This window comes from Tachypleus tridentatus, chromosome 10 (assembly GCF_004210375.1).
Source record: "Tachypleus tridentatus isolate NWPU-2018 chromosome 10, ASM421037v1, whole genome shotgun sequence".
NCBI lineage: Eukaryota > Metazoa > Arthropoda > Merostomata > Xiphosura > Limulidae > Tachypleus > Tachypleus tridentatus.
In genome coordinates, this window is record NC_134834.1 from 157,573,372 (window position 1) to 157,600,160 (window position 26,789).

The window sequence follows — 26,789 nt, forward strand, 5'->3', positions numbered from 1 at the left end:
TGACGTTTTAGTTTTAATTTCTACAATTACATTATTAGCTAATATTAAGAAAATATATTACAGTTTCACATTCTTGGATGCTTAAAATTCCACAATTAAAAAAATTGACTATCTATCTCTGATTATAAGCAGGTGCCGACACCCTGTCAGCTGTTAGCTGTTTAAAAACAGGTCAGTGGTCTTCGCCGACTAGTGAGTGCCAAGTGACTTGTGTGGCGCCCTCACCTCCAACACATGCTGTCCTAATTAGTCAACAGTGTAAGATAACTGACAGTTTCCAGTATGGGCAACGATGCTGGTATCGATGCAAGCTAGGCTATCATGTTTCTGGCTATTCAGAACGAAGGTTAGTAGACATTTCGGAACTGCTGCTAAACGTAACAGTACTTTGAATGAATGTTAGAGCTTTTAGAGACTTTACCGAGATAATACTGTCTATTTAATAAATTGTTATTTTACTGTACCTTATAGAAATATAAACTACTGTATGCGGCAAATTCTTCAAAACAGTTGTTGAGAAACAACTTTTCAAAACATTTCTTCGAAGCATTTCTTGAAAAACAGTTCTTCGAAACTGTATGTGGTAAATTATTTGAAAGCAATTCTTCGAAACACATATTCACAAGCATTAGTGGTTCACTGCAATTTCTCACATACCACACTGTCTGTTTAACGTTCGTTTAATTTTAATTCTCTTAAGAGCAAAAATATGAAACTAAGTTCACAAGGCAGGTCAAATGACAACACCCCATAATGTCAATGATTTTACTTCACATGACAGTTAAGCAAGTGTGATGAAGTGGTCAGTAAGCAGTATTTTTTGATATCTCGGTCATAGTATAACACTTGTGACACATTGATGCAACATCCAAATGCTAAAATTTTTTTTCCGAAAAGTAGTTTTAATAGAAATAGAAATTCTTTTGATGTGTTAGTCTCACCATCAGTGTTGAGTAGTGTTGGATAATTTGAAACGTCCATAGGTTGTTGTTCTTTGTTTTGAATTAATCAAAAAGTTACACAATGGGCTATCTGTGCTCTGCTCACCACGAGTATCGAAACCCGGTTTTCAGCGTCGGAGGTCCGCAGACACCGCTGAGTCACTGGGGGACAACGTTCATAGGAATGTGTTTCAAAGTTCCATCGACTAACTATTAGTCACTGTATACACACAATCTCGTGAAGTGATTGTACACAGTACATTGTTTGTGTGTATTATATCGAGAAATATATAAGAAATTTATTGCAGACTTGTTCCTCCAAAGTGTTAAATGTTGTTAAAAGTGAGAAAGGGAGACCTAAGTAAGATTTGAACGGATGGATATTTATTTGTTAAAGACAAAAAAGCGCACATTTTTTTATTAGAAATGTGAACAAGTTGAAAAAAAATCCAAAGGTTGTGTGGTAAAATATGAGGATAACGTGAGTCCAATGCACGGCACGTGAAGTGATTCAAAGAATACATGCGATGTAGCGCACTATATTTTCTCACACGCATCCTTTGGACTCAGCCAAGTTGCGGCAGTTAATTTGCCGTCCGTAGACACCATAAAAATAACTATTCGGAATTTATATATGAATCAAATCTAGGGTTAGTTACACCAAATTATCGAAGAAATATTGTTTTTCAAGAAGAATACACTAAGACTGGAAATGGAGAACAGTTTTAATGTTTGAATTTGGAGCTTCAGATGATTGAATATTGGTTTTCTGTACAATAAAGAACTTACAGTTAATTACTAGCAAGTTGTGACCATTTGTATGCTTTTGGAATATTTAAGATATTAGACTTCAAATATTAGACTTCTTAGAGAGATAAAGGAGCTAATGCCTGTTTTAAATCCCTTGTCTAACAGATTTTGAACTTGCAACGATAAATAATTAACATTGAATTTTCAAGTACAGTTAATCGTAACTGGTTTTCGAAAAATAGTGAAAGTGGCTTCAAAGAAAGATATAACACGGATGCAGACTTCGCTTTAAAGATTCGCATGCTCTTTGTACTGGCATTTATTCTTACATACCACGTGTCAGAGATGTTTAAATTTATATTTTATGAAAACATTTTTCTACCCGAAGCTCAACCTATGGTTGATTATTTTGAGGATACTTGGATTAGACGTCCTGATCGAAGACAACGATTCTGACATTCTGTATTTAAGTTTCAGGTGTGCAACTGCTAGGAAGCCTGCAACAGGACTTGCTAAAAACTAACAATTCTATGTAAAGATGAAATCGTGATTTTTTACAACAAGTTTCTGCAAATCATCTTAATATATGGAAGTTCACGTGAGGAAACTACGTTAGTTATGAAACTTAAATTTCTCTTGGTTACAAAATATATCGTGACTGTAAAGGTCTTTCAATCAACAAATAACTCATAACATTTATTGCACATAACACTAATGATTAATAATTACATGATTAAAATAAAGTAATAATATTATTTGTTTTGAATGTCTTTAATGTCTGTTAAACTGCTTATTTTAATTTCATGATCTAATAATATTCTCCATTCTGATTAAATATCTCATTTTTATATTAAGTCCATTAACTTTGAAAGTTCATCTAAATATAAATTATATGACATTTTAAATATATATTCTTATTTTCACTATGATACATTAATTTATGATGAAAAATCGATCTAAAAAATTATTATTTATTATTAAAATTATTAGTTATTATTTTGAAGAACTGGTTTCGAGGAAATTTCCGTAAACCCTAAACCACATATTGTACAAAGAGAATGGAGTTGGCGTTTTTGAATTAAGCACAAAGCTACACAATGGGCTGTCTGTGCTATGCCCCACGGATATCGAAACCAGGATTTTAGCGTTGTAAGTCCGCAGACATACCGCTGAGCTATTGGGGGGGCTTACAAAGAGAATATATTTTATTTTGCACACACCCCGGCTAGTACAGCTGTAAGTCTATAGATTTACAACATTAAAATCAGGGGTTCGATTCCTCTCGGTGGGCTTAGCAGATAGCCTAATGTGGCTTTGCTATAATAAAAACACACACACACATTATTTTGCACATACTGCTTTATTACTTCTTTCCGGCTGTTTCCACCGATGTGCGTGTTTGTGTTAACCGTATAACTTATGTATTTTTTTAACCTGACTTTGTTCAGATTTAGTACAAAGGTTGAGTGAATTAGCTTATACGTCAAGTCACATTGAAGATTAGCATTGGTATTTTGAAAAACTATCAAACGTCGAGAAAAAGCTGGAATAGAACTTTGACACATAGACTTACATTTTCGAGGGCAAGGAATTGTTTGGTGTGTGTTTTAGGAAGATCACAGAAAAGTAAAAAAAAGAAAAGAAAATAACCCTGCGGGATAAGATTGCAATCTTTGAGGGCCTTCCTAATTAGCTTATGAATTCAAAACTGATTACGCAGATTTTAAGGTTTTACGTATTGTTTTATTGTATTATTGTTTAACTAAATGTTACGTACCTGGCTCTGGTACTGTACTGATTTAAAGAATACTAATTTATGTTGCCCTCTAGTGGCACAGAGGTATATCTGTGGACTCAGCTAAAAACCAGGTTTCGATACCCGTGGTATAATCTATTGTCTAGATAGTCTATCGTCTAGCTTTGTGCTTAATTCTAAACAAACCAAACCAATTTCTCTTAAAACACTCGGGCTGTGTATCATTGTTGTAGATTTTTCTTTGAGTTGTTTTCATGATAGACCCGGTACGTCCAGATAGTTAGGGCGCTTGACTAGCAAAATGAAGGTTTGGGATTCCAATCCCTGTCATTGAACATGCTCGCCCTTTCAGCCGTGGGGGCGTTATAATGTTATGGTATGTCCCATATTCGTTAATGAAAGAGTAGTCTAAGAGTTGTCGGGGGGTATAGTTCACTAGCTCTCTTCCCTCTAGTCTATTTCTTCTAGATTAGGGACAGCTAGCAAAGATAGCTCCTGTGTAGCTTTGCGCGAAATTCGAACCAAGCCATTCCTTCTACACTGTACACTTGAATTGTTTGTTTGTTTGTATATTTCGTGCAAAGCTACACGACGGGTATCTGCGCTAGCCGTCCCTAATTTTGCAGTGTGAGACTAGAGGGAAGGCAGCTAGTCATCACCACCCACCGCCTACTCTTGGGCTACTCTTTTACTATCGAATAGTGAGATTGATCGTCATATTATAACGCCCTCACGGCTGAAATGGCGAGCATGTTTGGTGCGACCGGGATTCGAATCCGCGACCTTCTGATTACGAGTCGAACGCCTTAACCCACCTGGCCATGCCGAGCCATGTACACCTGAATAAAACAAAATCAATGCATCTTACTCTATTATTATTATTCTCAAGATTTTGAACTCTTGTTGAACTCTTGCTCTGCCTGACTCAGGTAGACAGTCAATAAGTGTCTACCTTCTATATTGTACAGCCATTATCTGCGCTGTGGTGATCGAGGAGTGTGGTATGGGCCACACTGTGTTCCAGATAGCTGTCCTCCAATGCACGCTATGTACTCTGGAGTATATAACTGCACAAATGGTTTCCTGTACGGCAGTGAATGTACGTTTTACTGTCCTAACAGAAAAGTAAGTAGCATTTTACACATACGATTTCTGCATAGGCTTTTTCCTAGTTTGTATGATCTATACAATAGTTAATAAATAACATTAATAAACCAGATAGTTCTTGAGGTTCTTATTGGGAAGTTCTTTAATATTCATTTTGTATGAAACGTTATATTCTCTCCTTCAATTTAATTCGTTATTCAGATATAAAAGAGTTGTAAATATCAGAAGAATAAAACATGGGTGCTTAATATTTTCTACCTTCCAATTGTTACAAGGGTTTAATCTGCACTGCATCAAATTGAATTGACATTTAATGCTATACTTCTGTATAGTCTGAGTGTTTATATGTTTTCTTAAACAAAGCCACATTTCGCTATCTGCCTAGCCCACCGAGGGGAATCGAACCCCTGATTTTAGCCTTGTAAGTCCGTAGACATACTGCTGTACTAGCGGGGGGCTATATTTCTGTAAAGACCAACTAATTTGTTCCATTACTACAAAATGAGATTATTATAAAAGGTGAATGCCAAAAGTTTATTCTTAAGATTCACTGATGTTTTATTTACCTAAAATGTTACCCAATTATATAAATTAATTTTTTTATTAATACTCGAGAATGGTTGGATCCGTGATGCTTTTTACTGCTCTAAAAATATCTCAATTATTCTAGTCTATTTGGAGAAAGAAGTATCTTTCTGAGGTTTATTACACAGGCCTGCGATGTTTTTTTTTTTTGTTTTGAAATTTCTACGTATTTTACAGTAATTCTTGTACGCTTAATCTGAAAAAGGTAATCATTTTTCTTCATCATGTAGAGTCCCCCGCTAGTACAGCGGTATGTCTGTGGACTTACAACGCTAAAATCAGCGGTTCGATTCTTTTCGGTGGGCTTAGCAGATAGCCCAATGTGGCTTTGCTAAAAGAAAACACACATTCATAACGTATAGCTTTTTAACAAAATGTCACATGTACTTTTACGTAAGCGAATTACTTTTATTAAAATCGGCTCACATTTTCTTATATTTAAGCATTTTATAACTACTGGCTGTAGATTTCTTTATTGATTATTCTAGAACCCGGAAGAAACACATCGCTAGTACATAAGCTGCTAACAGGTCACATGATATGTCATTTCCGGGTAGATTTTGTTTGTGCGTGCACTTTGACATAATTATTATTATTTTTCAATATTTAATCGTCGTTATGGCAACAAAAGGTTGTGTAAGTGGCCCAAACATATTCTGTTATATTTGTGGTTAATTTGGTCTAGGTCAGAGTTTTATTTCCTTTCCAATTTATAAAAAAAATCCTGAGAGAAAAAACTGAATATTATTTTCGAAATCTGTCTAGCTAAATCATCGAAAATCACTTAGCAAAACCAAAGAAATTTTTTATGAAGTTTGAATTCGCAGGCCTGTGGCCTCCCTCTGGTACAGCGGTATGTCTACGAATTTATAACGCTAAAATCAGGGGCTTGATTCCCCTCGGTGAACTCAGAAGACGGCCCGATGTGCCTAATACACACACACACGCAGGCCTGTATTATTCTTTAAAGAAAGATTACTTGAAAATTCTTGCATGCTCAGTTTTTAATTCACTAAAATTCAACACATAAATATCTGTCTTAACGTGTTTTAAAATAAACCTCTAAAATTTATCTTCTTTGTACTTCTTTTCTTAACTTTTTTTCCACCAATGTCAAAGCCAGTGAATTACGTACAAATAAATCGAGTATTAAAGCAAGCTAATTTGTTGTTAGTGTGTTATAACAACGTAGTATAATGTTCCGTCCTCTAAGCCAAATTAAAAATATCAAAGTAAAAGTTTAGATCCAGCCCTTATTATTCTTAAAAACTCGTTCAAATTTACTGCCTCCATAACATTTGAAGTCAACCCATTCCGTAGGCCAACCATTCAATTTGAAAAATAAAATTGTTTTACCTGATGACCTAAATCTATATTTCTGTCTCTTAGTTCTACAATTCTCGCTATTGTGTATGAGAAATGTTTATGCATCAACATTACCAATTCCTTTTAGAATCTTAAACACTTCATCCAGATCCCATCTAACTCTTTTTATTCAAGAGAAAAGGATTTTAAAGATCCTATTTTCTTTTCATTTATTGTAGGCCTGACATGGCCGAGCGCGTTAAGGGATGCGCTCGTAATCTGAGGGTCGCGGGTTCGCATCCCGGTCGCGCTAAACATGCTCGCCCTCCCAGCCGTGGGAGCGTTATAATGTGACGGTCAATCCCACTATTCGTTGGTAAAAGAGTAGCCCAAGAGTTGACAGTGGGTGGTGATGACTAGCTGCCTTCCATCTCCTACACTGCTAAATTAGGGACGGCTAGCACAGATAGCCCTCGAATAGCTTTGTGCGAAATTCCAACAAAACAAACAAACAAATTTCATTTATTGTTAGTGAGTTTGTAGTAAGCAATGTATTAAAATATCAAAATTCATTGTTTCTAGTGAAGTCTTAACGCCGGAAGAAAAAAATATAAGTTATTCGTGGTTCTTGTCATTTAATAAACCTGAGAACTGATTTATATGTCACGTTATACGATAAACTGTGATAAATTATTTGTATATCACGTTGTACGATAAACAATGATAAATTATTTGTATATCATGCTGTACGATAAACAATGATAAATTATTTGTATATCACGTTGTACGGTGAGTAATGATAAATTATTTGTATATCACGTTGTATGTTAAGCAATGATAAATTACTTGTATATCACGTTGTGCGGTAAGAAATGATAAATTATTTGTATATCACATTGTTGTACGGTAAGCAATGATAAACTATTTTATATCACATTGTACGGCAAGCAATGATAAATTACTTATATATCACGTTGTACGGTAAGCAATGATAAATTATTTGTATATCACGTTGTACGGTAAGCAATGATAAATTATTTGTATATCACATTGTTGTACGGTAAGCAATGATAAATTATTTGTATATCACGTTGTACGATGAACTGTGATAAATTATTTGTATGTCACGTTGTACGATGAACTGTGATAAATTATTTGTATATCACGTTGTACGATGAACTGTGATAAATTTTAAGTTTTGCCCCTCAGTTGCCTCGCGATATCTTTGTGTGTGTGTTTTCTTATAACAAATCCAACATCGGGCTATCTGCTGAGCCCACCCAGATGAATTGAATCCCTGATTGTAGCGTTGTAAACCCGTAGACTTACCGCTATACTGGCGGGGGGCTTTCTCTGTGGACAGGGTCTTGATACTCATAGTAGACAGAGCACAGATAATCCACTGTGTTGCTTTGTGCTTAACTTGAAACAAACTAAAACCAAATAGAATATTTAAATTTTTTTTGAGAAATACAAAAACTAATACAATTAATGTAGAAAATCTTACTGTGAGGCACTTTATTTCTGGACGGAAGTTATGTAAATTCGTGATTAATGAAAGGTTATCTTAAGACATAAAAAACTGTTTTCATTGTATGTAAAAACCGCAGAAACGTCCATAAAAAGAGCAAGATATATAATGTGAAACAAGAAATTTTCACATATCGGACCCAAAAAACTTTCACGATAGACATGATTAACAAGAAGCGACGTCTCATGGAAACCTAAAGTCGTGCAGTGTGAAACTGAGAGTTTGTGTTTACCTCCACACAGATTTAATAAACCTCATATATACAAACATATATATATGTGTGTGTGTAAATAAAAATGGCCCGTTACAGCCAAATGGATAAGATGAGGATAGCAGGTTCGAAACACCATCACACTAAGCATGCTTGCCCTTTCAGTCGTGGGGGCATTATAATATGACGGTCGATCCCACTATTCGTTGCTAAAAGAGTAGCCCAAGCGTTGGCGGTGGATAGATGACTAGTGTCTTCCCTCTAGTCTTACACTGCTAAATCAGGAACGACTAGTGTAGATAACCCTTGAGTAGTTTTGCGCGAAATTAAAAACAAAACCAGATAATAATATGAATTTTATTTATTTTTACAAGAATATTGGGGCCTTCCCTCTAGTCTTACACTGCTAAATTGGAGACGGCTAGCACAGATAGCCCTCGAGTAGCTTTGTGTGAAATTCCAAAACAAACAAACAAACAAACAAGAATATTGGGATATAAATAATTCTAAAAATCAGAAAAGAGAAACCATTGAATATACATTATAATATTTGATAATAAAGATTAAGTAAAAATATAAACCCTTGAAATTAGGCCATAAACATTAATGTGTGTTTTGTTTTGAGCGATTGATTGGTTCCTTCCTAACACAACAGCTGTCTACACAAATTGTAGCTTATAGGTCCATAAATTTACTGCTGACCTGCCAGAGTGAAGGTTGGATCTCATAAAACTGTATTAAACATGACTGTGAATGGTGTAATAAAAATGTATTAATCAGAAGAAGCGAGATTCTTAGATAAAGAATCCCAGTTCACTGTCAGTTATTAGCTACACGTTTGTTAGTGACTCTGTAACCATTCCAGTTCACAGTAAATTATTAGCTACACATTTATTTCGTGAATGTAACTATGCCAGTTTACAACAAGTTATTAACTACATGTTTAGTTCGTGTCTTTGTAACCATCCCAGGTCAGAGCATGTTATTAGCTACATGTTCATTTCGTAACTCTGTAACCAATCTAGTTCTTCTTTCTGTAAATTTTAGCCGACTGTTAGACGCTGTGAAGTGGATGGACTATGGAACGAACCTTTCCCACTGTGTTCTCCTGGCAGTGGTTTTTGCAAAAAACCAAAATCTGAACGAAAAGGTGTCGAGTTTCATTGTGATAAAGTCACTATTGGTAAGTATACTTGGCTAAGCGAAATTTCACATACACACACTCATATTACATATATAAACAACGACTCTCTTACATTCAACATGATAATCTACGCATGTCAGAATTCTAGCTCCTAGAATGTGTGAGTTCATTTAATATCAAATATGTCTGCCTTGAACAATCAACACAACTCTTCTATTTCATTGTATTTTGTATAGTAATTTGTGTATGAAACCTCTGAAAATATATCCTCATCTTTTATCAAGGCTTTTCCCTCCTGCTCGGGCCTGGCATGGCCTGGTGGTTAAGCCATTCGACTCGTAATCTAAGGGTCACAGGTTCGAATCCCCGTCGCAACAAATATGATCGCCCTTTCAGCCGTGGGAGCGTTATAATGTGACGGTCAATCCTACTATTCGTTGGTAAAAGAGTAGCCCAAGAGTTGGCGGTGGGTGGTGATGACTAGCTGCCTTTCATCTAATCTTACACTGCTAAATTAGGGACAGCTAGTGCAGATAGCCCTCGAGAAGCTTCGCGCGAAATTCAAAACAAACCAAACCCTCCTGCTCCTGTTAGTTGATTGATAAATCTCAACTGTAGCTAGTCCTAGATGTACTGGAGTTGAAATTCGTACAGAATTTTTGAAAAAAGCTCTTCCTCTTCATTGATGATAAAGGCATGAATGGGACGAGCATTACTGCTCATTATGTCTCGCTGTAGTTGCCAGCATTCCTCCTCTATAACGCAGTTTTTAGATAACCATTCGTTACGATGTACCAATCTACACGCCCATCTTCTCACACCATTGGGAATTTACTCCCAAATTGGTCATGTCCACAGGTTGGAAGTTCTTCCTCATATCCATATTTCAATTCATGGCAGTTTTAACTTTATACAATCAGTCACCGTTATAATGTACAAAGCTCTGTTTTGCTTTACTTATGCCCCTCGTTAGTACAGCGGTAAGTCTACGGATTTGCAACCCTAAAATCAGGGGTTCGATACCCCTCGTTGGGCTCAGCAGATAGTACGATGTGGCCTTATTGTAAGAAAACACGTACACATGCTTTATTTATTAATTAATAAATCACTTAAGGTAGATTTCTGTAGCTGCAGTTTTACGTTAATAAGTATGGCACTGACATTTTCTTTAGCATTTACTGACTGCTCTCGTTACTCGCAATTTGGACAGCCTTCAAATGTTTTCGTCAGTTTAGCTTTTGGCCTATTTATTTAACGTCATTTTGTTTTCCAGGAAGTATAAACAGTACCTTTTAATTAATTTGTTTGTTATTTACTATTATGAAAAAATAAGTCATTTCATCATAATTAAGCCTTCTTTTTTCATCCAGTGAAACATTTTAGAATGTTTGCAAATTTTATTTTTAGAGCGAAATCACAGTGGGCTCTCTGCTATATCCTCTGCGGACAATCGAACTCCAAATTTTAGCGTTATAAGTGTATTTAATCATAATTTCTTATACCCATGAACAAAAATAATTTTTGACTTTGTTTCGATTATGAATATTTTATGTAATGATATATTGACCAATGACTTGAAGAATATAAAATTATATTCTTCAAGTCATTGGTCAATATTTAAAATAATCAAACGAGGAATATTATGTAAGAAGAAGGGTTATCTTTCAACATTTCTTCTGTTTTTGGTTGATCGGAGTTTGAAAGTAAGCTCAGATGTTATGGCCATTTGGAAAAATATTTATTTGTGAAGCGAAAAACAGGTCGTCACTGGTTAGCCATTTTAGAATTTCGAAGATGTTAACTGATGATTGATATATTTCAAGGATTAGTTTTGAGATTTGAAGCTACAGATATAGGCTTCCTAGTAGAAATGAATGTATTTAAGAATTATTGAGAATATTTAACTTTTGTCTTTTAAGATCTATATTTAAATCAATGCTAAGCATAATGATATTTGTTTTTCATGACTTCTAACATTAAGAAATATATGTCAATTTTATATATGATTAACTGTGTTTTTTGTAAAACAGAAATTTTATATTACAAGCATGAAGAACTTCGGGAAGAATACTGTGTTATTTTATAGTTAAGGGCGACATCTGAATGATCCTCGTAATTAACTTTAAGTAGTATTTAGAATATAACTTAAAATTTTGTAGTGTATCGTTAAGAACCGTTTCTCCAGGTTGTGCTTTGGTTTCAGGTGAAGCTTGCAATGTATCTTGTCAAACCTATGACCATCAACTAGCGTTAAGGACAGCAGGCAAAAATATCAAGTTTGTTGAGCAAAAAATTACGTGTACTGCCCGGCAAAAATGGTACCCTGATCCATCTTCCATTTTCTGTGTGGAAAAATGTAAAGAGGTAACAGTGATATTTTGTATTCTAGTAATGCTAAATAAAAGATATGCATACACTATACGACGTAACTTTTTGTTAGGCAAAAGGAATGAAAACTTGCGCTATAACTAATAAGCTATTTAATAACGTCACGTTATTAGTGATTTTTATACTAACAAAATATGTTTTCTTTCCTATGAAAGTGACATTTCCATCATGTCTTAAAAGACTGTGCTAACAAAACGAGTCTCATAATGTTATAAAAGATAATTTAACTGTTGCCCCAAAGTGGCCCAGCGGTATGTTTGTGGACTCACACTGCTATAAACCGGGTTTCGATACCCGTGGTGGGCAGAGTACAGACAGCCCACTGTGTTTTGTGCTTGAGCCCAAACAAACATTTCAATCGTAATTAGCTTAATGCGTAAGAGTAGAGGTGTTATTATTAGCCGTGGCACAGCGCCTCATAGAATGGCTCTGAACTATTGTTTTTTTAAGAACAAACCTTCAGCTTGTAGCTTCATCTTTTGATCGATTTAAGATCTAATTTCAGCCACGGCTATTGAGGATTCTCTTTTGCTTTGTTGAGAGGAGCGAGATATCTAAGCTGTTTTAATTTTAGCCTATGGAAAGAAATACATCAGATGAATGTTTTGATTGTTTATGGATTTCCGTAGATTTAAAAGTGGTTTAATTGTAATATGCGTTACTTATGATGTACGTGTACAATGAATGGAAGACCAGATTACAAGAGTGTTTGCAAATGTATTTGTAGTGTAGAGACGATAAGAGAAAAATACGAGTGTATAAGTACTAAAGTACGAAAACACGTGAGTACACTTACAAAATAAAGACCACGCTACAACATTAGCTGGGACGTGAAATAGTGTCTTTGTGTAGTATGTAACTGCAAGACTTTGAAAATGCAGCAGCATACGAACCACTATACAAATTTACACAATCACACAAACTCAACTCCTAGAAGGTGTGATATTTATATCAGGTGTAGAGAAGGAAAGGTGTTAAGTAGATTACAGTGTTTATATGTCTTTATATAACATCGTATTTTAGTTATGTTTACAACACAAATTTAAGTTGTTTCAACATAATTTAGAAAAAAAAAAGTTTTACTATCCTCAGAAAGTAATTTTAGAAACACGGTCTGCTGTTGGAAGATGTTTGTAGGTGACAGCTACTGTGATGGTGTTAACAACAGAGAACTCTGTCACTGGGACGGTGGCGACTGTTGTCAATCCACGGTGAAAGGTCACGAGGTAAAACCGTTTCCTGCCCATTGTAAAACCGAGTGTCGTTGTTTAGATCCGAATGCTCTAGAGAACAACCGAGGTACTGACAATAAACAGGGTAAAGAATTTGTAGCGAAGAGGCGCTACAGAAATGGAGGGTAAACTGTTCATATGGTGTCGAGATTACATGTTGAAACCTTTAAATCACTTTCCTAAGACAAAACCTCTCCGAATAAAAGTTAATACACCAGATAATATTGCTTTAAAATTTTATTCAGTTTACTGAAAATACGTTATTTAAATTTCTGTACAAAGTTGAAGCTAATTAGATTTAGTCTCATAATGGTTTTAAGAGACTGCAAATTTAATAGAAAATAAATATTAACTGTCAACATGTTCTACCGACACTACAGTAACTTAGTCTGTAAGAAAATTGTTAACACTAACACTGTGGAAATTATATATATATATATATATAAATTTACATGTGAAATTGCATGTAAAACGTTTAAGATATATTTGAAACTGTTGTAAAGTTTATAGTGTAATAAAAGGTTTCGTACGTGAATGAATTTGTGAAACAGGGTAATATTTTCCTAGACAGAAGACTTAAGCATGTCTTAAAAACAGTTTTAAGAGATATTTGGTAAAGGTTGTAACAAACCAAAGAAATTCAATACGGGTAACGCAATTAAGCAATTCCTTTATTAAAATGCTTACAAAAAAGTTTTACATTATAATATTATCTGTAAAACAGTTAATGAACGTTGAAAAGACGTTATGATAACAACGCCTATTAACTGCTTCTTTACGGCTCGCAACAAAGATGCTCTATTTTAAAGGTTATGAGTAATAATTTTACTTTATGAATATCGTACAAAAGTTATATACAAAACATGTGTTTTTTAAGTTAAATACAAACATTACACTTTCCCTACAGTTCACCTCTCAACTTTGCACATCACATTGCAGCTTCTTCACATTTCATCTTTTAACCTTGCACAGCACACTAATTTCTTCACGGTTTACCTCCTTACCTCACATACTATTCTACAACTTTTCATAGTTCAGGTCTTAGCCTCACACAGCACATTACAACTTCTCCAAGGGTCGCGTCGTAACTTCATATTACAACCTCTTCATATCCTCACCTCACAAAGTGTTTTACAACTTCTTTACAGTCCACGTGTTAATCTTACACAGCATCCAGTAACTTTGCCACAGTTCGTCTTTCAAGTTACGATATGTTGTCATACCGTTAGAAAAGGACAGCAATAAAAACACTTCCCAGTAAAAAACAAAAACAACTATTTATTCAAATCTCTGGTTCACCAGTAACTTTACCTTTTATTTATTATTCAGTGTCTCTCGATTGTGGCCCGGCATGGCCAAGCGTGGTAAGGCGTTCGACTCGTAATCCGAAGGTCGCGGGTTCGAATCCCGGTCGCACCAAACATGCTCGCCCTCCCAGCCGTGGAGGCATTATAATGTGACGATCAATCCCACTATTCGTTGGTAAAAGAGTAGCCCAAGAGTTGGCGGTGGGTGGTGATGACTAGCTGTCTTCCCTCTAGTCTTACACTGCTAAATTAGGGACGGCTAGCGCAGATAACCCTCGAGTAGCTTTGCGCGAAATTCAAAAAAACAAACAAACTCTCGAGTGCAGAAACTGCAAATAAAAAAGCGGAAATTGCAGAACATTTTAAATGTAATGATTTGGTTCCGTTATGTTTGAAAAGCTATTGATTTCACTGGACAAGGCAAACAGCTCGTACTTTAACGTGTCAATAATAGTATTTTAAAAATAGCTTTTAACATCTTTAAATATTTTCTGTAAAGTAGTTATAGCACCAGTTACATAGAATTATCTGTATATGGGTAAATAATAACAGCAATTTTGTGCTGGCTTAGTTTGATAACAAGGATTGCTTAGCCCTATCTTGTACGAATGTCGAAAACACATTGGAAAAATGCTTTCTTCGAATTTTTACTAAATAGGTATATATTGCACAAAAAATTGTTTAATTGAATGTATTTTGGTAAGTTATAAATGGATATGTTACTTAGATGTAACACTGTTTAATTGAAAAACCGACAAAAATAATTCCATGGTTTATTTACACTGTTACCTGGAAATGTAAGTATTCATCTACAGAACTGAAACATTTGTGTGTGTATTAAGTAACAAAGATACATTTGTTGCTTGTACATTAGAGTGTGCATTAACAAGATTAAAAATTGCACTTATCGATTATACTTAATCTAAATATTAAATACAACCTAAAACAAAGTTCGTTAACCTTTAAACAATGAAACTGTTCCGCAAATATTGTATACAGGGTTGGACAGAAGTTACACAGTTGCTTCATTTATAATTTAATTTATAATATCTTACTCTGAAACAAATAATAATTAAATTGTCTCAAGCACGTGCTGTATAGTATATTCTACCTCGCCCTGTATATACATATAATCTGTCTATGAAACAAATTGTATATAAATCACTTTCATTTTCAAAAAAACTTCCACCCTCGGGAGGAGAGATATTTCTTCTCCTTTACCTTATAGATGGGGATATCTCACACTCCCCGTGGGGTTTTTTTCATTACCAAGTTCACACTTCTGCAACACTTGTATCATACTGAGCACATTGGTACTGTATGCTGCGATTCTTTCATCAACAAAATTTCATTCATTACAGTGTGAGAGGGCGATTTGTCCCTCAGAATAAGGCGCACTCCAAAATTCGACGATCCATCATAGCGTCACGATTGGTTCAATACTGACTGTAACACTTTGTCAGTTTTGTTGAAATTTTCGAGAAAGTTTTAAGAAGAAACGTAACTTGCACGACATTAGGAGATACATGTAATAAAGTAAACATGTAATAAAGTAAAATTACAAATTTGAAATAGAAATAAAATTATTTTTTAGCGACGTTTCGAGCAACTGTTCTTCGTCAGGTGTAATTTTAATTTTTTATATTAAGCCTTATGAAAACTGATTTCTTTAAACGTGACTACCGTGTTTCTCCGATAATAAGACCTACCCATAAAATAAGACCTAGTGTGATTTTTGGGGATAGTTTTAATATAAGCCCTACCCTTAAAATAAGCCCTAGTTAAGAGTGGCAGGAAGAGGAAAGAAATAAAAAAATAATAATTTATTAATTAGTTTAATAGTTAGTTAATTAGTTTGTTTAAGTATTAATCAGTTAGTTTAATAGTTTAATAATAGTTTATTTTGATTACATTGAAAATAGAATGGTGAGAAATGAGCGTGGAAACTTTGTGAAGCCCGGGTTACAAGAGATTGTGACTTGGGTGACAAACTCATGGAACAAAATTACAGACAACTGTATTGCCAACGCGTTACTAGCAGGCTACTTGGATAAGAAATTCTCATTCCATGAAACCTCTATTGCTCAACATGAGAGAGTAGGTGCGAAAATTCTACAAGAAATTGAGTAAAGTGAAAACTCAGCAGGAATTTTAAAAACATATGATTTGCATAGACATTCCAGAGGATGATGATATGATTGTTTTTGAATAAATTCCTGTTAATGAGTTTCTGAATGTTTTTCGTAATTTCTATTTATTTATAGGTCTTATAATTTTTGCTTTGTAACTTCATTTTTTAATATATCAAAATAAGACATCCCCCCGAAAATAAGCCCTAGTGTCATATTTTGGAGTGAAAATTAATATAATCCCTGTCTTATTTTCGGAGAAACACGGTAAGTGAAAAAAAAAAAAAAACGTTGCGTTTTTACGGTGATTTTGTTTTAAAAGAAAAACCTATTTCAGTATTTATTTACAGTAAAATATAAATCACTTATCACAAGTGCCACGTCCCTCATAGAAGTTGCCATATTGAATTTTTCAATCTCAACGCTTTCGGCTGTTGAGTTGACTGAACTCAACGCTGAAACAGCTAAGGAGGTCAACTGTAACAAAAGTGACCTTAAGGTACAGGTCGCACCAACATCGAATGTCAGCGTTGAACTTTAGAATTCGCACATATTTTCGGTGCTGAGGTCTGATCCAATAGAGAATGTAAGCAGTTGAAAACCCGTAAAACCCTCAACGAACCCATGAACCCGGATATGATTAAAATTATTATCAGTTTGTTTTGCTTGTTTATTATTAAGTACAAAGCTATACAATGGGCTGCGTCTACCCTGTGTATATTGTAAATCCGGTTTTTAGTGGTTATAAATTAACCTTCAGATTCATTCCTGAGCAGTTGAGAAGGGGAGATTATTATCAGTCGTACTGTGATTTAATGTCACGATTTCTTCCACTATGTATTATGGCATTTTGTTAATTTTACATTGTGTTTAACAAGTGTTTCTTGATTGCAGTTAACATTGTTATGATGTGACAGTGTATTAGAAGTATCTGTAATATACGAAAAATTATAAAGGCTACCTCTGTCTTATAAGTGTTTCTCAGACTTAAAATCATATTCAAAATGACTGTTATTTAATGGAAACAGTTTTAATAATTGTATATTAAGTTATGAGTTGCTAAATAACAATTATTTATTTGTTTGCTTATACCTGATGTTATTTGACTTTGTTGGTCAATCAAACCAAAACACAGTGCAGGATCAAATAAATTTAATAACAGTTTTATTAAACTAAAAAGTGGAAATAAGAGAACCTTAAAGAATTTTCAGAGAAATAAAAGAACAACAACAGACATTTACAAAAGTCACAACAGGTCTACATGTCACAGCTGATATGAAATGTTTCAATAAATGCTTTGCCACATTACGACTAATCTTCATTCTTCAGTTTCACTCTATAAACAAGGAAAAGTAAACGTTAAAACCTTATTCATCAGAAAGGTACATGACACCTTTTAACATGCTTTATGTAATGCCAAAGTGGAGCTTCAAAACTAACCTCCACCAAAAATCTATAAAACTGCTAAGAACGTTTGAATATGAAACTGGTAATTAGATCTCTAAGAATTTTGAGGTTAGTGTTCAAATTAATACAAGTTCTGTTTTAGTAGTATCTTACTTAGTTAGATTTATTTTGGTCGCTAAAAGAAGTTTTTGAATGAAGTTTAAGTGAACTTGAACTAAATGTAAAACAAAGAAAATTACAATCATGCCACTATTCACAATTCACCATTGTAGTTTATCGCACTGAAAATTGTTTACATTATTAAAGAAGTATGCTATATGTAACTACTTTAACTAATCTGTTGTAATGTATGTGACTAAATTAAAATAAAATTGTACTCTAGTTTCATTTTAATTAAATTTTAACCTACCTTGTTAGTGCTTTGAGGAACAACTTCGATTTCACAGATCTAGAAGCAAATAAAAATAAATAGAAAATCTTAAATACATTTGTTTATATTTCTATGGAAAGCGTGAATATCCAATAGAGACATGATTATGATAGTTAACCCTTTCTTGTCACATATATGTGTGTGTGTATGTAGCATTTGCTTTTATACTTTTAACAACAGATACACAATTGGATATCTGTACTGCGATCACCACAGGTATCGAGACCTAGGTTTTAGCGTTATAAGCTCACAGACATAACACTTAATTACTGGAGGTATATATGTTGTGTGTGTGTTTTCATATGAAAAGTTATTAACTTAAAAACATATTATCAATTAAAACCCATTTCTGGACTGAACTTGAGGGCTTATAAACTAAGCATTTGGAACTCGATTTTTACGGTGGGCTTAGCACTGATAGCTCATTGTGCAGTTTGTACTTAAACACTTATTTATAAAAACTTTCTCAAAAACAGTGCAAAGAGAGTCCTGCTATTTGTTTACTTGTAGATTTTCTTTTTCTGCTTAACTAACACAGGTTAATAAAACTATTAGCACTGATAATAAAACAATGAGTAAATAAAGTTCAGAAAGAATATAAGAGCTACCAGACTGCTCATTAGTATTTTAGTAACGTATTCACGGTAATCTTTTGTGGCTATGTTTGATTTTTGTACATCACATCTGTATATTTAAATATTTTTAGTTGGGCAATTAGAAGTACATACGTAGCTAATATTTAAAAAGAGCAAAAACTGTTTTTTTTTAAACAAATTGCTCTGCTTACCTTAGAGATACTGTAATCCATGCACTCTTGATAAAATTGAACCTGAAACAGGCAACATTCATTTTAAATGACCATACGTGAAACAGAAAGACACGAATAACAGTTTTAGACAGAAACCAGTCTTTATGTTTCAAAGAAAAATATTCATATTTAAAAAGTTAAAAACCCATTAAAGCGAGATAGCAGCGCGTCATAGTTTAGTTAGTGTGAATGTGCATCTTAGTAGTTATATAATTTATTTAAGACTTTGCATTCACAATAAATCCATTTTAATGTGTGTAGCTGTTAACACTAAGACACCAAATTCAAGAAACAATACTAGATCTAAATTACAATATAATGTTTTCAAGTAACGACACATTCAGTCTTACCTGATATACGTTATCTTCAGAAAATTTCTGCTCCTGTATAACACAAAATATAAAAATATAGTTGTTACATAAAACAAAAATACTATAGTACCAAGTGAAACGTCAAATTGTCTATTTGAAACATATTCACTTATCTAAATGCACTTAATTGTACATAAATAAACATATTAACTTATCTAAACGCACTTAACTGTACATAAATAAACATATTAACTTATCTAAACACAACATTAACTTTTCTAAAAATACTTAACTGTACATAAATAAACATATTAACTTATCTAAGTCCACTTAACTGAACATAAATCCTCTATATATAATGTTGTAAGTTAGTTTAGTAATAAAAATACTTTTTCAGTTATTTGTCTAAAAAACAAAACGTTTATTTGAGGTTAAATTAGTGTTATATCAAATCCAACTGTGAAAACATATGGAGATGATTCAATAAGCAAATATACTTCAATTACTTCCGTTGACGTTTCAACATTGAATGTCAAAGAATATCACGTTATTATCATAAAATAGGATAAACAGCACTTACAGCTTTATCCTTACAAGATGAGTGCTCCTCCTTCATTTTCTTCAGGAGCTACAAATTAGTACTAAGTTAATAACATCTAAAATAACTTTAGGAGAAGAAGAAAAATCAAAGCATACATTTTCTTTTCTACACGTTGAAAAGTAGAAAACATTTTAAAATTAAAACAATTAATAACTGTACAAAGTCTACTACTTCAATTAAACAAAAGTACGAAACTTAGGAAACTAATTTAATGCTAAATGTCATGAAAAAATACATAAATAAACTATAAGAACTGAAGTTTACAGTGAAGCTTAAATCCATACAAGAGATAATAGAGCCAAAATATTTCTACTACTCAAATAAAAAAGAAATGAATAAACTCAATAAAATATATGGAAATATTTTCCACCATTCTGAAACTAGGAAATTTTGTGTACTTTTATTAATTTGTTTTGATATGACAGGAGCTTTTATGTTACAAGAGAATATGTAAGCATGTGGATAAGCTGACTAAAATCACACTTATACACTTTTATTTATAAATATACCAGGAAATTATTACCTCAGTCTCCAGTCCTTTCTGTTCAATCTCTGCCTCGGCTTTGCTGTACTTATATTTGCCATTTTCATCAAACTAAAACACAATAAAATTTATTTATCTACTCATAACCTGAGAAAAACCAGTACAATTAAAAAACATTTCTTTATGGTAATAGCTTTTATTGTAAGTTAAAATATAGTTTTTTATGACAGATTTAGTGAGACGACGAACTGATTAGTGATAGCATCTATAAGTTAACCTATGCGAAATGAGGAACTTATGAATTTCAATGTATAATGACCACCACAGTTTTTGATTTCCCTTTTGTAATTATGTGGTTATTCAGGTTAATAATCGAAAAATGATCACACACTGACTAAACTATTTTATTCTCATTGAAATTTTAAATAGTCTATACTTGCATTCAATAAAGATTAAATCTAGTATACTGAAAAAATAAAGAAGGGGTCTAACGTAATGCTACCCATCAATCATGAAAAAAATAGGGGTTTAATGTAATCTTACCCATCCATCAGTTTCCAAGGCGCAAGTTGTAATATCCGTACGATGTTTTTCCAGCTCTTCCTAACAACAAAATAGTCATTTTCTTTTTTATTAAAATATTATGATCTTACTTAAACAATTAATTATTTTTACATTAGATTAGTAATACGCTACAAGAGTTATTTATTAGTTACTAATTTGGTTTATTTACGTTCGAGTATGATATAAAGGAACCAATAATTAGGATGTTAGACCCCTCAAAGTAACCAGGTATCTCAATTAATAACTGTTGAGCATACATTGTGTTAGACCTTCAATTTAACCAGGTGTTTCAACTATTACCTTTTGTTAACTTATATGATTTTCTTGGCTTATATTAAATAACTTTTCAATATGTTTGAGCTTTAATATTTTGTCAGAGTAAATATTCAATTAAAGTTTAGCATATTAAGAAATTAAGAACTTCAAAATAAGAATAAAACGGTTGGGCAAATAACATTTACGAGAAATTATCTTGCTTTAAGCTAGAATCGGGTAAAGATATAACGTTAAGTTAAACTTACTGCGCTAGGATTGTCTTAACGTTAAGTTAAACTTACTGCGCTAGGATTGTCTTCTGGTTTAGGAGGAGGAATTTTCTTGAGGCATTCAGAAATCACCTGTTGCTTTTTTTCCTAAAATTAAAAACACAAATATGATCGCGCGTGCTTTGTTAACACTGTATTCATTTAATCTGCAACTCAAAAACTTGAGCTTTTTGTGTACGTTTAAAGTGAAGAGTTCCTTATTTTTTATTTATGGATTTACTTAAACCACATGCCAGATTTTAAAACTAATAGAATTCAAGAACCATTTTACAGAATGCGTGGTAGAGAGAGAATACCCGAATATTGTGGTAAGTTTTTTAGGTGTTTTTTCTTTTAATTTGATTAGTTATACAGGCCTTTAACCACATATATTTATTGAGGAAACTGATTTAATTTCCTTTTGTTTCTATAAAGACATTTAACCCCTTGGTGGCTCAGCTACAAGTCTCACAGCTTATAACGCTAAAGATCGGGTTTCGATACCCTCGGTGGGCAGAGCACAGACAGCCTATTGTGTAGCTGTGTGCTTAATAAACAAAAAAAGGAAAATATATCGAAATGTTTTATAATTAAAGAAGTGATTTGTCCTTTCCAGAATAGGCTGTAAATTATAGTCAATGCTTTTAAAAATACCCATAAATGAATCGTCTTATCTAATATTTTCAGTTTTTATAAAAATACCTTCATGGCTCAAAGATAATGATTCTGAAGCATTCGAATATATTCAGAAGTTGAGTTAAATGTTTGTCATTAATTTACGTGCACATGTTTTTAAGTACATAGCACTAATTAGTTCATTAATGTAAATTAAGAAGAAACAACTAGAGGGACCAGTGAGAATGTATGAAGTGATGTTTTTGTGTTTTTGTTAAGCGCGAAGCTACGCAATGGGCTATCTATGTTCTGCCGACCACGGGTATCGAAACCCGGTTTTTAAGGCTCCAAGCTCACAAACTTACCGCTATATCACTAAGGGGCTGTGAAGTGGTAATAAGTATTATAAATGTTTTAAAATGTTTAATTCATTAGGAATTGCCTTTAATTCACGTCTGCTTACTCTATGTGTAACTTTAAGTTGGATAATCCGGGCTGGATTGATTGATTCTCACTTACTTGTTGCTCAGTGGTTGGCTTTAGTTGTGGGCAGTTTCCCCAGTTGATTTCCTGAAAATCAGTAATATTGCAATTTTAGAAACCTGGAGCTCGAAATCCTAAATGTAAATAGAATTTGAGTTTCTACAACAACTTACCTTATGTTGGAGTTTTGTAGGAGAAGATGAACTTCTTTGAAAGAGTCCATATGCATTCTGTAAACACACAAAGTGATGAAACAAAACACTGTATTTTTTCAGTTATGCATATCATAATGAACATTCGAAAGTTCAGTTTCATCCCAGTATTAGTTCAGGGGTTGAATGTTTGTTTACTAATCACTTCTCATGTATATTAAAACGATTTATTTTGATATTCAGTGTTTTTCTTTTTCTTTTACTTTGAAACATTTTAAGTCTTTTCTTGGCCGAACTACATTTTAGTATAGACTATATGAATTAATAAAACGAGCAAAAAGCAAACAATCAAGTGTTTGAAAATGGTCCACTTTCTTCCTTTTTAATCGTTATAATTTGTAGGGTTTTTATCTTCAGAGTTATCATAGAGAAAATACCTCACAATAAAGAAAAAAAAAACACCATATTAGTGGGATTTTACAGTCACTCTTATTACACATCCACAAATGCAAAATGCGATTTTATTTTTAATTGTAACGAGACACGTCTACCAAACGTCAGGTCTACAATTCGGTAAGCTAATTGTTGTAATGTGTTTTTATAATATATATATTACCGTTTCAGGTTTTAATTAGACTTGCCTTATTTATTGTAAGTGCTTTACCAACTGAGATAAAGGGTTAGCACCTTATCGATTTCTACTAATACTTTTTAACAATCAAAATACTATATAAGTGTTAAAAAGTACAATAAGAGTTCTTCAGAGTATTCTCCAAATAACTTGATATAGAAGGAAATGTAAAAGTAGGCTATGTATTTACAAACAGATATAAACAAAGATTTGGTATTTGGCTCAGATATTTCTATCTAGATTGACAGTTCCTTCAATTATTTACATAACGCATTACTTTCAGTGATAGCTAATACAGTGGGTAAATCAGCTACAAGGAACTTGTTTTTTTATGGATGTCTCATGACGAGTTAAGTATAATGAGAAGCATACTTTAATTATAAAAATCAAATCCTCAGAGAAAATGTGTACTCACGTATTTATTAGTGATTGGTCAGTTAACTGTAAGGATCGCTGTGACTTTAAATGTGTGTGTTGTACATGTTTTTTTCCTTGTTGGTCCAGCAAACTTTGACACTATCTATGTTTTTCAAAACTATTGTTATACATATAAAGCAATAGAAGAAAATGAAGCTATGGTTGAAGAATATATGGGCAAAATAAACAATTTTACATGTATTTATATAATGTATTTAAATTTGTTTTTACATAAAATTATATAATTTTACGACATATATTTAAAATAAGGCTTATAACGCACATTCTTGAAACCAAATGAACTAGATTAATTATTACAAAAGCTAAGTACTACATGTTAAATGAATTGGACAAAGTGAGATAAACTCTCACACCCAATTTGTAGGAAGAATTACGATACACTTTCAGTTTTAAATGCCAAGCGAACAGGACATATTAAGATAAAATGTTAGTTTTACATGTTGAGCGAACAGGAAGAGTTAAGATAAACTTTCAATTTTATGTGCGAAACGAGAAGAATTAGTCTGAATACGCTTCAGTATTATACGCAGCCGCGGATGTTGAGAATTGTGGCATCAGTGTAATCCAGTACAATATCCATTTTAGAGGTCGTTTTATTTCAATGACATCGTAAGGTATATACAAGTCATAGCGAACCAATCATGCTTGTTTTAATAATCACAGATAGTTTAAAGTAGTGAATGTGTTATTAACTCTTATACCTGGAGAGATTTATAAAATATAGTTACACACTGTTTAAAATATTTGAGTTCTGTTGAATTTCTTAACGATTAATTGTTATCATATCTACTTAATGGAGTCCTTCAATAAAATTAGAGTTAAGGTTTCTGTCCTTTAACTGTACACTTGCAAATAGTCAGAAAACTTAAGATAATAAGATTACTTTAGGAGAATTAAAGACCTTACAGGAGCTGTCCGGGACTCTTGAGAATTGGCAGTTACAACCATCAAGACACAAACTAGTACAGCCAGATGGAAAGTTTTCATCTTTGTTGTCTTTTGAGAACTGGAATCTTCAAAATAATCCTGGTTCCAGACGGAGAAGACAGACATTTATAAACACTCTGCAACCAATCACAAGCTACCTCGTTCCGTTTGAAAGCACATTTGGCTAGTTGATATGACGTTGTACGACAAGAATAAATGTCCAAACCTGAATATGACACATTTGAGCATGAAAAGCTGGTACTTAAGTTGAAAGATGGATCTTTGCGTTCTAGACTTGACCACCTAACACATATCATAGCTCTGGAAAAAAAATATTTCTGCTCTTGGTTTAACACAGATGCTAAAAGCATGTTGAAATGGTTTGTAAGTTAAAATGTTTGTTTTAATGCACTTGAACACATCAATTTTAAAAATAAATTACTACAATTTCTTGAAAATTAATAACAATTCATATATTGTTATTTCTGATTTTTTCCTTACTTATGGTCAACATATATCTGAATGTTCCCTTGATATTGGGCGATCGACTCTTTATCTGAGAGTAGCAGGTTCGAATCTCTGCCTCACCCAACATGCTTGCCATTTCAGTCGTATGGGCGTTATAATGTGACGTTTAATCCAACTATTCGTTGGTAAAAAAATAGTCCAAGAGTTTGCGGTGGGTGGTGACGACTTACTGCCTTCCTGCTACTCTTACACTGCTAAATTAGGGACGGCTAACTCAGTTATATCTTGTGTAGTTTTGTACCAACATCTGAACAAATTTTGGATATTTATTGCCATAAAATTATCTTTGATAACACAGGACTGCAACTTCATAAAAGTTATTTCGGTTTCATTTACTGATTTTCCATATTGCGTTATCACAATTTGTGAAAAAAACTGTACGTAATGGAGGAAAATGGATAACATTTTCAGATTTATCTACAGGAATTATCGTAGCATATCCAAAAATTTCAATAGAATAAAACATCGCAGGTTTGTGTAATTGGACTGGGCATAGAGTAGTGGTTAGTGATTGACGTACGAGGTTGCGAATTGGAAAGTTCAGGAGTGAAGTCCTGTTGTTTTTTTTTTACTTTGGAGGTATTCGTAATTAATACACTAGTTCTGCTTTTAGGTTAAAGTAACTGTGCATACTTAAGTTTTATTGCGTGACATTAATATGATATAAATTATACATAATTCTTTTTATCTTAACCTCACACAAACCTATCTCTTTAGCCGTCATGCTTCATCGTTATAACAAGGTATAGTAGGTGTGGCTATTCTTGCATCCCGTGGTATTTCTTTCTTGTTTGTTTCTGCCTGGTTGTTTAACCCGTGTGTTGTATAAGGAGCAAATAAGGTTGATATAATCAAACGCCAGATATGATACAATTCGATCCAGAAAACGAAAATCGAAAGTTGGTTAATATTTTATTCTTAGTATATGTACATGATAATACACTGTTACTTGTTGTTTTGTAATGCCTTCCAAAAAACGTATTTGTCAGTAACACTCAATACGTTTTGACTACGTTTTCATAATTTCTATCTTGAACTCTGTCTGGCTTGAGTTAAAAACAACAAACACAGAACAAGGTTTTCGGATGAATTTTCAGATTGATTAGATACATAAGGATGATACACAAACTTCAAGCCTGTGAGTTAATGAAGTAAAAATTAGACACATTGAAGTAATTTCCAAACATAGAAGAATTATTATTAAAGTTCATATTAACAATTTCATTTCAATAACAACAACAATATTAACCAAGCCGATTCATGATTTGAGAGTTCGAATCTCAGTGAGCGAATAGGCTTGCCATTTCAGCTGTGGGTATATTACAATATGAAGGCCCATCTCGTCAGTAAAAAGAGTAACCCAAGATATGTTGGTAGCTCGTTCTGACAGCTGTCCTGTCTTTCACTGCTAAATTAGGGGAGAGTAACTTTGCGCGAAATTTAAATTAAATAACGTTAACCATTAGTATTTTTATAATTTCATTCTGTGCAGAGAAGCAA

The 26,789-nt window shown here is 33.2% G+C and overlaps 2 protein-coding genes across 8 annotated transcripts in view; one reads left to right on the forward strand and one right to left on the reverse strand.

The window, feature by feature from the left end:
• Positions 1 to 13,485, forward strand: part of LOC143230735 (pappalysin-1-like) — a 34,126-nt gene extending 20,641 nt beyond the window's left edge. For 4 of the 6 annotated variants that reach the window (XM_076464816.1, XM_076464817.1, XM_076464814.1 and 1 more), the window contains 5 exons: positions 130 to 346; positions 4,416 to 4,572; positions 9,234 to 9,369; positions 11,534 to 11,694; positions 12,846 to 13,485. In XM_076464816.1, coding sequence (XP_076320931.1) covers positions 130 to 346; positions 4,416 to 4,572; positions 9,234 to 9,369; positions 11,534 to 11,694; positions 12,846 to 13,079 — 905 coding nt within the window. In that variant the 3' untranslated portion in view covers positions 13,080 to 13,485. The remainder of the gene's footprint in view (positions 1 to 129; positions 347 to 4,415; positions 4,573 to 9,233; positions 9,370 to 11,533; positions 11,695 to 12,845) is intronic. The other 2 variants (XM_076464815.1, XR_013016610.1) reach the window with 2 other exon arrangements.
• A 4,043-nt stretch (positions 13,486 to 17,528) lies between these two features.
• On the reverse strand, positions 17,529 to 25,075 carry LOC143230737 (uncharacterized). Of its 2 annotated transcripts, XM_076464820.1 has the most exons (11): positions 24,741 to 25,075; positions 22,787 to 22,843; positions 22,650 to 22,700; positions 21,549 to 21,623; positions 20,971 to 21,030; positions 20,467 to 20,538; positions 19,923 to 19,970; positions 19,382 to 19,414; positions 19,011 to 19,052; positions 18,203 to 18,241; positions 17,529 to 17,722 (listed from the first exon to the last, which is right to left on the reverse strand). In XM_076464820.1, exons 1-11 carry the CDS (start codon positions 24,885 to 24,887, stop codon positions 17,705 to 17,707), a joined length of 642 nt encoding a protein of 213 aa, XP_076320935.1. In that variant the 5' UTR covers positions 24,888 to 25,075; the 3' UTR covers positions 17,529 to 17,704. The 2 variants fall into 2 exon arrangements, with proteins under 2 accessions (XP_076320935.1, XP_076320936.1); XM_076464821.1 differs by lacking the exon at positions 22,787 to 22,843 and having other exon boundaries at positions 24,741 to 24,902.
• Positions 25,076 to 26,789: the final 1,714 nt, after the last annotated feature.